The sequence below is a fragment of the Brienomyrus brachyistius genome, chromosome 17, assembly GCF_023856365.1.
Source record: "Brienomyrus brachyistius isolate T26 chromosome 17, BBRACH_0.4, whole genome shotgun sequence".
NCBI lineage: Eukaryota > Metazoa > Chordata > Actinopteri > Osteoglossiformes > Mormyridae > Brienomyrus > Brienomyrus brachyistius.
In genome coordinates, this window is record NC_064549.1 from 13583019 (window position 1) to 13597207 (window position 14189).

The 14189-nt window shown below is 38.6% G+C and overlaps 1 protein-coding gene across 2 annotated transcripts in view; it reads right to left on the reverse strand.

Annotated features, from left to right (window-relative positions):
- Positions 1–3270: 3270 nt before the first annotated feature.
- Positions 3271–14189, reverse strand: part of LOC125711553 (anti-apoptotic protein NR13-like) — a 43540-nt gene continuing 32621 nt past the window's right edge. Inside the window, exons 1-2 of one of the 2 annotated variants that reach the window (XM_048980552.1) lie at positions 3607–4053; positions 3271–3425 (exon numbers count right to left, since the gene is read on the reverse strand). In XM_048980552.1, coding sequence (XP_048836509.1) covers positions 3303–3425; positions 3607–4014 — 531 coding nt within the window. In that variant the 5' untranslated portion in view covers positions 4015–4053 and the 3' untranslated portion in view covers positions 3271–3302. Of the gene's footprint in view, positions 3426–3606; positions 4054–14189 lie in introns of those variants that run through there. The other variant, XM_048980553.1, reaches the window with a different exon arrangement.

Below are 14189 nucleotides of genomic sequence, written 5' to 3' on the forward strand. Positions count from 1 at the left end.
CTTTTTTTGCTCACTTGGCTGGCGTGAGATTTTAAATTCCAGTTAAGTCTCCACACGCGTTACACGTAGGTAACATTTTTTTGTAAGGTTTGCAAACTACCCCCACGTTTTGATGTAGCTAATTTTAGGTTTATAATGGAACGATAAATATTTGTAATTTGTATTGGAATCTGTATGATTTCTTGCGTGAGCTTGAGTCTGAAAGCGTCATCGGATACACGAGAGTTTGCAATCCTGAATAAGTCATGTCAGAAATATATATATATTTTGAATCATACTCGGTCTCTTAACATTGAACCTTAGATTCTCATGTCTGTTAAAAACACAAACCTAGCAGCTTATCATAGTCAGCTAACGAGTCCAAACGCTAACAAACCGTGGTCAAATCGTTTTTAAAGGTGAAAAATTGTATCTCTAAAATCCAAATATGAAACAAAATTTGAGTCACCTACATTATGACTGCTTTGCGAAATGTCTTACCAAATGTCCCGTCTAATTATAGAACTTTTTAGGTTTAAAAAAATAAAAGTCTCACTTGCCGAATACAGATGAGTTATCGATCCTCACGAGAGAAAAAGGTGTAGCTTCGAGCCTCTCTCGCTCCCGCCTAAACAATGCTACGTTAAGCAATATTAAATTTAAGTACTGTACCACCAGTTTCTTTTGAATATATACGTATATATTCGTAACGTTTGTTTTATACTTATGTAATACGAACGAGTTTCTCTTGAAATTCTTTCCCGACTGTCGACGGCAGATACAACGTTTTTAGAACGAGACAACGTGTCTAAATAAGCCAGCATTGGATTGCAAGCAAAACATCGTAAAATACAATCTAAAAATTAAAAATAATTCTTATTACTCGTCACTTACATAAGCACTTTAAAAATCCCACAGTTAATTTGTTCATTACTCGTGTATAAATACTATAGACACAAACAACCTAGGCCATATGATTTTGGCAGACTTTTAAGCGCACTCGATTAGCAAAAATGGCATACAAAAACTTACTGTTTCATTTCATTTCCAAAGTTTCAACGGTTTCACCTTTTGTTTTTGTAGATTTGCCGATATTTAGAGTTCTCTGTGAAGCCTGAAACGCCGACACTCTCGATCGGCAGCCAGACTCTATACGCGAATACATTTAATATACAGGTTTATAGAAGCAGCAGTTTTTTGCGGTGCTGAATTAACAATTTTGTTGTGCTGTTACACTGAATTTTGAAAGGGAGTTTTAAGGGAGAGAGAGAATAATGTGATCTCTATGGGAGTTCGTTTGTTTTTCTTAATTTGATATACTATAAATAAATCAGTTCATTAGTGGAAAATGATCAGCGTTTTTCATTATATCATAACTCAGAGAGCTAAGGACAAGAAAACTGCAGCTGGCCTGACCCAGGACAAGACAGACCCTACTTGGTACATTAACAAAATAAATGAGGTTTCACTACTGCCATAGTTTTAACTGTTAATTAAACTCACAACTCTTATGTCACAGATCATTGCGTTTATATTTCATTTTTAGAACAAAGGGTATGCCTGTGTCATAAAGGATTATTTTGCCTTCTCCTTTAAAGGCTATCCCCAGTTTTTTGATAAAGTAAGTGTATAATGAAGATATGTTCAAGTTCGGGTGCTGTGTGTCCAACTGATAGGCCAATCTATATTTTATATGTACATAAAACTTCACTTCTCTCCGATCAAGTCTCTTAGGTTTATTCAGTCTGCCTGATGTGGTTCAGACATAACTAGGTTCTAACAGGAGGGTGAAGCCCAAAACACACCTACTGTATAAAGGTTTCCCTCATTAAAAATATACTGAGGACCCTATTTTACCGATACATGGTCACAACAGATGCACATGGCCTGATGCACATGCCAGGTGCATGGTCCAAAAGGGTTGTACTAAGTCTTGTAATTAGTCATGGGTGTGTTTGGGGTGTAACATGCCATTAACCAATCAAAGTGTGATCTCCCATTTCATTTAAGAGCCAGGTGTGTTTTTACCTTGGCCAATTGCTATTATAATGGTGGATTTGCCAGGCTCAGTTATATGAAAATGAAAGTACACCCACTTTCAACTGTTAGGTTTCACATATCAGAACATAATAAGAAATCATGTGGTCTTAAAATTCGGTAAATATAACCTCAGATGAACAACAACACATAACATATAACACCGTGTCATGATTTATTGAACAAAAATTAAGCCAAACTGTAGAAGCCATGTGTGAAAAACTGCTATTTTGCCAGGCACTGCTAATCAAATGCACTTGATTAATTGATCATCAGCAAGCGTGATGTGAATGATAATTTATATTTATTAGTAATGCTTTTTCTTTTAAATACATTTTTCATTATAACAAGTCTATGAACAATGTAGTCCAGTTTGGCTGGGAAAAGTCCATTTCTCAGGAGTCGTATTTTTCAAAAGTGTTAATAAAGAAAAACCATCTGAGAATCTAATGAATGGCACATTCTTTTATAGAAACATTCACAGAAATGAACCATCAAGTCAGTTTTAGAGTTTTTTGGATAATACGAGTTTTATTCAATGTAACAATCCAGGACAGATAATGCACGTTTCAAATAATATGTCCCATCTAGGAAACTGATGTTCCGGGCAGGTTCTTGAAGATCATGAATGAAGACTGGAAGAAGCCTGGTTGGTTTTTTTTTTTAGTAGATATCTGACCTATTACAAACAATAAAGAGGCGGTTATGAAGTCAAAAATCTCTGTCCTTCGCTTCAACCACTGGAAGTTGGCTACTCACTGCTCGAGTTTGCTGTGTTAGCCAACTAGCTAGTAAACTATACACACAAATCACAAACTTCATAATATGACATGCAAATCCCAAACCAACTCATTAAATCAATCTACACTACCTACATTCTGTTATGCCAAATTTCACTTATAACGACCTGAATTAAAAATTTAGGTAATGCAGTATGTATTTAGATACCCAATTAGAAAAACCTAATTAGGTATCTAAATAGGTAGCTAATTAGAAAGTGCCATCTTGATTAACAAAATTTCCACACCTGTTTAACGTCAGACGTTATATTAGTAGAATATTTCTCATTCGAGTCTCATTAAATCTGTTATTGCAAGTTACTTAAAACTTAAAATACACGTCTACTAACACAATTAATTTGATTATAACTATTAACATTTTTTTGAAGATTTTTTACTGTACCACTGTACGGATAACAATGTCATAAAATGAAACAAATATACCAAACAGACTATAGGTAATTTCTAACTTAAACATTTCTCTGAATAACATAGAAAGGAAATACTCTAACGTACAAGGAGGAAGGCAATACCTGCAATTGCTATATTTGTAGTAATGAGGAAAGCTGTCTTCATGGGTGAGACTGGATATTCTGGTCTGATTTTCTGAACATACTTGATGAACCCCCTCTACACAAGAGACAGAGAGAGGATAAATACCTTGGGCTGGCAGGCTGAAATATCAAGACAGAACATTTCAGGAACAAAATTTTAAAAAAAGATGTCTTGGTGTAATAAATTAACCCTGAATTCCTTTACAGGACACTACATAAAATAAGCAGTTTTTGATTACAAAATTACATGCACCTACCCAGCCTCCATTTTGAACCATCCATTCTTCTTTTTCTCCAATTAGTACTTCTGTCAAAATCTCCGCCAGCCGTCTACTGCAGGCGACATCTTCTTCACCGGTATACAACTGAACGGCCAGTATTCCCGTGAAGGAAAAGAGGCTGACAATTTGGCCCCAGCTCATCCCTTCCCTTCCAACCACCTCCAGCATCACACTCCTGAGTTTGGACCATGTATCAAAGCCACTGCTGTTCAAGAAAAACTGCACAAGAGGGCGCAGTCTGAACCCATAGATTCTCTCCACATCCTTTCCCAGGTATCGCATGGCTTTGGCGGCTTCGCTGGGAGGTGCCTTCTTGATTCCAATGCAGAAATCCATATAGTCATTTGCCACTATGAGAGTTTCTTCCTGCAATGAAGTGGCCATGTTCACTGAAAAGAGAGAACAAGAAACACTGCTATGCTTTGGATACTCAGCGACTGGATAATTAACGGCTCTCAGAATACAACAATAAAACCATATTTTTGGTGAAAGTAAGCAAACTTTCACGTTAAATTTCTTCATGGCGCCAAGGAGATGCCATGAATGAAGACTGGAAGAAGCCTGGTTGGGTTTTTTTTTAGTAGATGTCTGACCTATTACAAACAATAAAGAGGCGGTTATGAAGTCAAAAATCTCTGTGTCCTTCGCTTCAACCATTGGAAGTCGGCTACTCACTGCTCGAGTTTGCTGTGTTAGCCAACTAGCTAGTAAACTATACACACAAATCACAAACTTCATAATATGACATGCAAATCCCAAACCAACTCATTAAATCAATCTACACTACCTACATTCTGTTATGCCAAATTTCACTTATAACGACCTGAATTAAAAATTTAGGTAATGCAGTATGTATTTAGATACCCAATTAGAAAAACCTAATTAGGTATCTAAATAGGTAGCTAATTAGAAATTGCCATCTTGATTAACAAAATTTCCACACCTGTTTAACGTCAGATGTTATATTAGTAGAACATTTCTCATTCGAGTCTCATTAAATCTGTTATTGCAAGTTACTTTTACTTAAAATACACTTCTACTAACACAATTAATTTGGTCATGGGGGAAGCAACAGTCAAACATATGTACAACTTGTGAACTTGATCAAAAATCCTTCAGGAAAACACTTCTCGGAATAACATAGAAAGGAAATACTCTAACGTACAAGGAGAACGGCAATCCCTGCAATTGCTACATTTGCAGCTACGAGCAAAGCTGTCTTCATGGGTGAGACTGGATATTCAGGTCTAATTTTGTGCACGTAGTCAATGAACCCGCTCTATACAAAAGACAGAGAGAGGATAAATACCTTGGGCTGGCAGGTTGAAATATTAAGACAGACATTTCAGGAACAAGATTTTGAAAAAGATGTCGGTGTAATAAATTAATCCTGAATTCCTTTACAGGAAACTACATAAAATAAGCAGTTTTTGATTACAAAATTACATGCACCTACCCAGCCTCCATTTTGGACCATCCATTCTTCTTTTTCCGTCAGTAGTACTTCCGTCAAAAGTTCCGCCAGCCGTCTACTGCAGGCAACATCATCTTCGCCAGTAGACAACTGGACGGCCAGTATTCCCGTGAAGGAAAAGAGGCTGACTATTTGGCCCCAGCTCATCGCTTCCCTTCCAATCACCTCCAGCATCACCCAGAGTTGGGTCCAGATGTTAAAGCCACTGCTGTCCAAGAAAAACTGCACAAGTGGGTGCAGTCTGAACCCATAGATTCTCTCCACATCCTTTCCCAGGTATCTCATGGCTTTGGCGGCTTCGCTGGGAGGTGCCTTCTTGATTCCAATGCAGAAATCCATATAGTCATTTGCCACTATGAGAGTTTCTTCCTGCAATGAAGTGGCCATGTTCACTGAAAAGAGAGAACAAGAAACACTGCTATGCTTTGGATACTCAGCGACTGGATAATTAACGGCTCTCAGAATACAACAATCAAACCATATTTTTGGTGAAAGTAAGCAAACTTTCACGTTAAATTTCTTCATGGCGCCAAGGAGATGCCATGAATGAAGACTGGAAGAAGCCTGGTTGGGTTTTTTTTTAGTAGATGTCTGACCTATTACAAACAATAAAGAGGCGGTTATGAAGTCAAAAATCTCTGTGTCCTTCGCTTCAACCATTGGAAGTCGGCTACTCACTGCTCGAGTTTGCTGTGTTAGCCAACTAGCTAGTAAACTATACACACAAATCACAAACTTCATAATATGACATGCAAATCCCAAACCAACTCATTAAATCAATCTACACTACCTACATTCTGCTTTGCCAAATTTCACTTATAACGACCTGAATTAAAAATTTAGGTAATGCAGTACCTATTTAGATACCCAATTAGAAAAACCTAATTAGGTATCTAAATAGGTAGCTAATTAGAAAGTGCCATCTTGATTAACAAAATTTCCACACCTGTTTAACGTCAGATGTTATATTAGTAGAACATTTCTCATTCGAGTCTCATTAAATCTGTTATTGCAAGTTACTTTTACTTAAAATACACTTCTACTAACACAATTAATTTGGTCATGGGGGAAGCAACAGTCAAACATATGTACAACTTGTGAACTTGATCAAAAATCTTTCAGGAAAACACTTCTCGGAATAACATAGAAAGGAAATACTCTAACGTACAAGGAGAACGGCAATCCCTGCAATTGCTACATTTGCAGCTACGAGCAAAGCTGTCTTCATGGGTGAGACTGGATATTCAGGTCTAATTTTGTGCACGTAGTCAATGAACCCGCTCTATACAAAAGACAGAGAGAGGATAAATACCTTGGGCTGGCAGGTTGAAATATTAAGACAGACATTTCAGGAACAAGATTTTGAAAAAGATGTCGGTGTAATAAATTAATCCTGAATTCCTTTACAGGAAACTACATAAAATAAGCAGTTTTTGATTACAAAATTACATGCACCTACCCAGCCTCCATTTTGGACCATCCATTCTTCTTTTTCCGTCAGTAGTACTTCCGTCAAAAGTTCCGCCAGCCGTCTACTGCAGGCAACATCATCTTCGCCAGTAGACAACTGGACGGCCAGTATTCCCGTGAAGGAAAAGAGGCTGACTATTTGGCCCCAGCTCATCGCTTCCCTTCCAATCACCTCCAGCATCACCCAGAGTTGGGTCCAGATGTTAAAGCCACTGCTGTCCAAGAAAAACTGCACAAGTGGGTGCAGTCTGAACCCATAGATTCTCTCCACATCCTTTCCCAGGTATCTCATGGCTTTGGCGGCTTCGCTGGGAGGTGCCTTCTTGATTCCAATGCAGAAATCCATATAGTCATTTGCCACTATGAGAGTTTCTTCCTGCAATGAAGTGGCCATGTTCACTGAAAAGAGAGAACAAGAAACACTGCTATGCTTTGGATACTCAGCGACTGGATAATTAACGGCTCTCAGAATACAACAATCAAACCATATTTTTGGTGAAAGTAAGCAAACTTTCACGTTAAATTTCTTCATGGCGCCAAGGAGATGCCATGAATGAAGACTGGAAGAAGCCTGGTTGGGTTTTTTTTTAGTAGATGTCTGACCTATTACAAACAATAAAGAGGCGGTTATGAAGTCAAAAATCTCTGTGTCCTTCGCTTCAACCATTGGAAGTCGGCTACTCACTGCTCGAGTTTGCTGTGTTAGCCAACTAGCTAGTAAACTATACACACAAATCACAAACTTCATAATATGACATGCAAATCCCAAGCCAACTCATTAAATCAATCTACACTACCTACATTCTGTTATGCCAAATTTCACTTATAACGACCTGAATTAAAAATTTAGGTAATGCAGTACCTATTTAGATACCCAATTAGAAAAACCTAATTAAGTATCTAAATAGGTAGCTAATTTGAAAGTGCCATCTTGATTAACAAAATTTCCACACCTGTTTAACGTCAGATGTTATATTAGTAGAACATTTCTCATTCGAGTCTCATTAAATCTGTTATTGCAAGTTACTTTTACTTAAAATACACTTCTACTAACACAATTAATTTGGTCATGGGGGAAGCAACAGTCAAACATATGTACAACTTGTGAACTTGATCAAAAATCTTTCAGGAAAACATTTCTCGGAATAACATAGAAAGGAAATACTCTAACGTACAAGGAGAACGGCAATCCCTGCAATTGCTACATTTGCAGCTACGAGCAAAGCTGTCTTCATGGGTGAGACTGGATATTCAGGTCTAATTTTGTGCACGTAGTCAATGAACCCGCTCTATACAAAAGACAGAGAGAGGATAAATACCTTGGGCTGGCAGGTTGAAATATTAAGACAGACATTTCAGGAACAAGATTTTGAAAAAGATGTCGGTGTAATAAATTAATCCTGAATTCCTTTACAGGAAACTACATAAAATAAGCAGTTTTTGATTACAAAATTACATGCACCTACCCAGCCTCCATTTTGGACCATCCATTCTTCTTTTTCCATCAGTAGTACTTCCGTCAAAAGTTCCGCCAGCCGTCTACTGCAGGCAACATCATCTTCGCCAGTAGACAACTGGACGGCCAGTATTCCCGTGAAGGAAAAGAGGCTGACTATTTGGCCCCAGCTCATCGCTTCCCTTCCAATCACCTCCAGCATCACCCAGAGTTGGGTCCAGATGTTAAAGCCACTGCTGTCCAAGAAAAACTGCACAAGTGGGCGCAGTCTGAACCCATAGATTCTCTCCACATCCTTTCCCAGGTATCTCATGGCTTTGGCGGCTTCGCTGGGAGGTGCCTTCTTGATTCCAATGCAGAAATCCATATAGTCATTTGCCACTATGAGAGTTTCTTCCTGCAATGAAGTGGCCATGTTCACTGAAAAGAGAGAACAAGAAACACTGCTATGCTTTGGATACTCAGCGACTGGATAATTAACGGCTCTCAGAATACAACAATAAAACCATATTTTTGGTGAAAGTAAGCAAACTTTCACGTTAAATTTCTTCATGGCGCCAAGGAGATGCCATGAATGAAGACTGGAAGAAGCCTGGTTGGGTTTTTTTTTAGTAGATGTCTGACCTATTACAAACAATAAAGAGGCGGTTATGAAGTCAAAAATCTCTGTGTCCTTCGCTTCAACCATTGGAAGTCGGCTACTCACTGCTCGAGTTTGCTGTGTTAGCCAACTAGCTAGTAAACTATACACACAAATCACAAACTTCATAATATGACATGCAAATCCCAAGCCAACTCATTAAATCAATCTACACTACCTACATTCTGTTATGCCAAATTTCACTTATAACGACCTGAATTAAAAATTTAGGTAATGCAGTACCTATTTAGATACCCAATTAGAAAAACCTAATTAAGTATCTAAATAGGTAGCTAATTTGAAAGTGCCATCTTGATTAACAAAATTTCCACACCTGTTTAACGTCAGATGTTATATTAGTAGAACATTTCTCATTCGAGTCTCATTAAATCTGTTATTGCAAGTTACTTTTACTTAAAATACACTTCTACTAACACAATTAATTTGGTCATGGGGGAAGCAACAGTCAAACATATGTACAACTTGTGAACTTGATCAAAAATCTTTCAGGAAAACATTTCTCGGAATAACATAGAAAGGAAATACTCTAACGTACAAGGAGAACGGCAATCCCTGCAATTGCTACATTTGCAGCTACGAGCAAAGCTGTCTTCATGGGTGAGACTGGATATTCAGGTCTAATTTTGTGCACGTAGTCAATGAACCCGCTCTATACAAAAGACAGAGAGAGGATAAATACCTTGGGCTGGCAGGTTGAAATATTAAGACAGACATTTCAGGAACAAGATTTTGAAAAAGATGTCGGTGTAATAAATTAATCCTGAATTCCTTTACAGGAAACTACATAAAATAAGCAGTTTTTGATTACAAAATTACATGCACCTACCCAGCCTCCATTTTGGACCATCCATTCTTCTTTTTCCGTCAGTAGTACTTCCGTCAAAAGTTCCGCCAGCCGTCTACTGCAGGCAACATCATCTTCGCCAGTAGACAACTGGACGGCCAGTATTCCCGTGAAGGAAAAGAGGCTGACTATTTGGCCCCAGCTCATCGCTTCCCTTCCAATCACCTCCAGCATCACCCAGAGTTGGGTCCAGATGTTAAAGCCACTGCTGTCCAAGAAAAACTGCACAAGTGGGCGCAGTCTGAACCCATAGATTCTCTCCACATCCTTTCCCAGGTATCTCATGGCTTTGGCGGCTTCGCTGGGAGGTGCCTTCTTGATTCCAATGCAGAAATCCATATAGTCATTTGCCACTATGAGAGTTTCTTCCTGCAATGAAGTGGCCATGTTCACTGAAAAGAGAGAACAAGAAACACTGCTATGCTTTGGATACTCAGCGACTGGATAATTAACGGCTCTCAGAATACAACAATAAAACCATATTTTTGGTGAAAGTAAGCAAACTTTCACGTTAAATTTCTTCATGGCGCCAAGGAGATGCCATGAATGAAGACTGGAAGAAGCCTGGTTGGGTTTTTTTTTAGTAGATGTCTGACCTATTACAAACAATAAAGAGGCGGTTATGAAGTCAAAAATCTCTGTGTCCTTCGCTTCAACCATTGGAAGTCGGCTACTCACTGCTCGAGTTTGCTGTGTTAGCCAACTAGCTAGTAAACTATACACACAAATCACAAACTTCATAATATGACATGCAAATCCCAAGCCAACTCATTAAATCAATCTACACTACCTACATTCTGTTATGCCAAATTTCACTTATAACGACCTGAATTAAAAATTTAGGTAATGCAGTACCTATTTAGATACCCAATTAGAAAAACCTAATTAAGTATCTAAATAGGTAGCTAATTTGAAAGTGCCATCTTGATTAACAAAATTTCCACACCTGTTTAACGTCAGATGTTATATTAGTAGAACATTTCTCATTCGAGTCTCATTAAATCTGTTATTGCAAGTTACTTTTACTTAAAATACACTTCTACTAACACAATTAATTTGGTCATGGGGGAAGCAACAGTCAAACATATGTACAACTTGTGAACTTGATCAAAAATCTTTCAGGAAAACATTTCTCGGAATAACATAGAAAGGAAATACTCTAACGTACAAGGAGAACGGCAATCCCTGCAATTGCTACATTTGCAGCTACGAGCAAAGCTGTCTTCATGGGTGAGACTGGATATTCAGGTCTAATTTTGTGCACGTAGTCAATGAACCCGCTCTATACAAAAGACAGAGAGAGGATAAATACCTTGGGCTGGCAGGTTGAAATATTAAGACAGACATTTCAGGAACAAGATTTTGAAAAAGATGTCGGTGTAATAAATTAATCCTGAATTCCTTTACAGGAAACTACATAAAATAAGCAGTTTTTGATTACAAAATTACATGCACCTACCCAGCCTCCATTTTGGACCATCCATTCTTCTTTTTCCGTCAGTAGTACTTCCGTCAAAAGTTCCGCCAGCCGTCTACTGCAGGCAACATCATCTTCGCCAGTAGACAACTGGACGGCCAGTATTCCCGTGAAGGAAAAGAGGCTGACTATTTGGCCCCAGCTCATCGCTTCCCTTCCAATCACCTCCAGCATCACCCAGAGTTGGGTCCAGATGTTAAAGCCACTGCTGTCCAAGAAAAACTGCACAAGTGGGCGCAGTCTGAACCCATAGATTCTCTCCACATCCTTTCCCAGGTATCTCATGGCTTTGGCGGCTTCGCTGGGAGGTGCCTTCTTGATTCCAATGCAGAAATCCATATAGTCATTTGCCACTATGAGAGTTTCTTCTTGCAATGAAGTGGCCATGTTCACTGAAAAGAGAGAACAAGAAACACTGCTATGCTTTGGATACTCAGCGACTGGATAATTAACGGCTCTCAGAATACAACAATAAAACCATATTTTTGGTGAAAGTAAGCAAACTTTCACGTTAAATTTCTTCATGGCGCCAAGGAGATGCCATGAATGAAGACTGGAAGAAGCCTGGTTGGGTTTTTTTTTAGTAGATGTCTGACCTATTACAAACAATAAAGAGGCGGTTATGAAGTCAAAAATCTCTGTGTCCTTCGCTTCAACCATTGGACGTCGGCTACTCACTGCTCGAGTTTGCTGTGTTAGCCAACTAGCTAGTAAACTATACACACAAATCACAAACTTCATAATATGACATGCAAATCCCAAACCAACTCATTAAATCAATCTACACTACCTACATTCTGCTTTGCCAAATTTCACTTATAACGACCTGAATTAAAAATTTAGGTAATGCAGTACCTATTTAGATACCCAATTAGAAAAACCTAATTAGGTATCTAAATAGGTAGCTAATTAGAAAGTGCCATCTTGATTAACAAAATTTCCACACCTGTTTAACGTCAGATGTTATATTAGTAGAACATTTCTCATTCGAGTCTCATTAAATCTGTTATTGCAAGTTACTTTTACTTAAAATACACTTCTACTAACACAATTAATTTGGTCATGGGGGAAGCAACAGTCAAACATATGTACAACTTGTGAACTTGATCAAAAATCTTTCAGGAAAACACTTCTCGGAATAACAGAAAGGAAATACTCTAACGTACAAGGAGAACGGCAATCCCTGCAATTGCTACATTTGCAGCTACGAGCAAAGCTGTCTTCATGGGTGAGACTGGATATTCAGGTCTAATTTTGTGCACGTAGTCAATGAACCCGCTCTATACAAAAGACAGAGAGAGGATAAATACCTTGGGCTGGCAGGTTGAAATATTAAGACAGACATTTCAGGAACAAGATTTTGAAAAAGATGTCGGTGTAATAAATTAATCCTGAATTCCTTTACAGGAAACTACATAAAATAAGCAGTTTTTGATTGCAAAATTACATGCACCTACCCAGCCTCCATTTTGGACCATCCATTCTTCTTTTTCCGTCAGTAGTACTTCCGTCAAAAGTTCCGCCAGCCGTCTACTGCAGGCAACATCATCTTCGCCAGTAGACAACTGGACGGCCAGTATTCCCGTGAAGGAAAAGAGGCTGACTATTTGGCCCCAGCTCATCGCTTCCCTTCCAATCACCTGCAGCATCACCCAGAGTTGGGTCCAGATGTTAAAGCCACTGCTGTCCAAGAAAAACTGCACAAGTGGGCGCAGTCTGAACCCATAGATTCTCTCCACATCCTTTCCCAGGTATCTCATGGCTTTGGCGGCTTCGCTGGGAGGTGCCTTCTTGATTCCAATGCAGAAATCCATATAGTCATTTGCCACTATGAGAGTTTCTTCTTGCAATGAAGTGGCCATGTTCACTGAAAAGAGAGAACAAGAAACACTGCTATGCTTTGGATACTCAGCGACTGGATAATTAACGGCTCTCAGAATACAACAATAAAACCATATTTTTGGTGAAAGTAAGCAAACTTTCACGTTAAATTTCTTCATGGCGCCAAGGAGATGCCATGAATGAAGACTGGAAGAAGCCTGGTTGGGTTTTTTTTTAGTAGATGTCTGACCTATTACAAACAATAAAGAGGCGGTTATGAAGTCAAAAATCTCTGTGTCCTTCGCTTCAACCATTGGAAGTCGGCTACTCACTGCTCGAGTTTGCTGTGTTAGCCAACTAGCTAGTAAACTATACACACAAATCACAAACTTCATAATATGACATGCAAATCCCAAACCAACTCATTAAATCAATCTACACTACCTACATTCTGCTTTGCCAAATTTCACTTATAACGACCTGAATTAAAAATTTAGGTAATGCAGTACCTATTTAGATACCCAATTAGAAAAACCTAATTAGGTATCTAAATAGGTAGCTAATTAGAAAGTGCCATCTTGATTAACAAAATTTCCACACCTGTTTAACGTCAGATGTTATATTAGTAGAACATTTCTCATTCGAGTCTCATTAAATCTGTTATTGCAAGTTACTTTTACTTAAAATACACTTCTACTAACACAATTAATTTGGTCATGGGGGAAGCAACAGTCAAACATATGTACAACTTGTGAACTTGATCAAAAATCTTTCAGGAAAACACTTCTCGGAATAACATAGAAAGGAAATACTCTAACGTACAAGGAGAACGGCAATCCCTGCAATTGCTACATTTGCAGCTACGAGCAAAGCTGTCTTCATGGGTGAGACTGGATATTCAGGTCTAATTTTGTGCACGTAGTCAATGAACCCGCTCTATACAAAAGACAGAGAGAGGATAAATACCTTGGGCTGGCAGGTTGAAATATTAAGACAGACATTTCAGGAACAAGATTTTGAAAAAGATGTCGGTGTAATAAATTAATCCTGAATTCCTTTACAGGAAACTACATAAAAGAAGCAGTTTTTGATTACAAAATTACATGCACCTACCCAGCCTCCATTTTGGACCATCCATTCTTCTTTTTCCGTCAGTAGTACTTCCGTCAAAAGTTCCGCCAGCCGTCTACTGCAGGCAACATCATCTTCGCCAGTAGACAACTGGACGGCCAGTATTCCCGTGAAGGAAAAGAGGCTGACTATTTGGCCCCAGCTCATCGCTTCCCTTCCAATCACCTCCAGCATCACCCAGAGTTGGGTCCAGATGTTAAAGCCACTGCTGTCCAAGAAAAACTG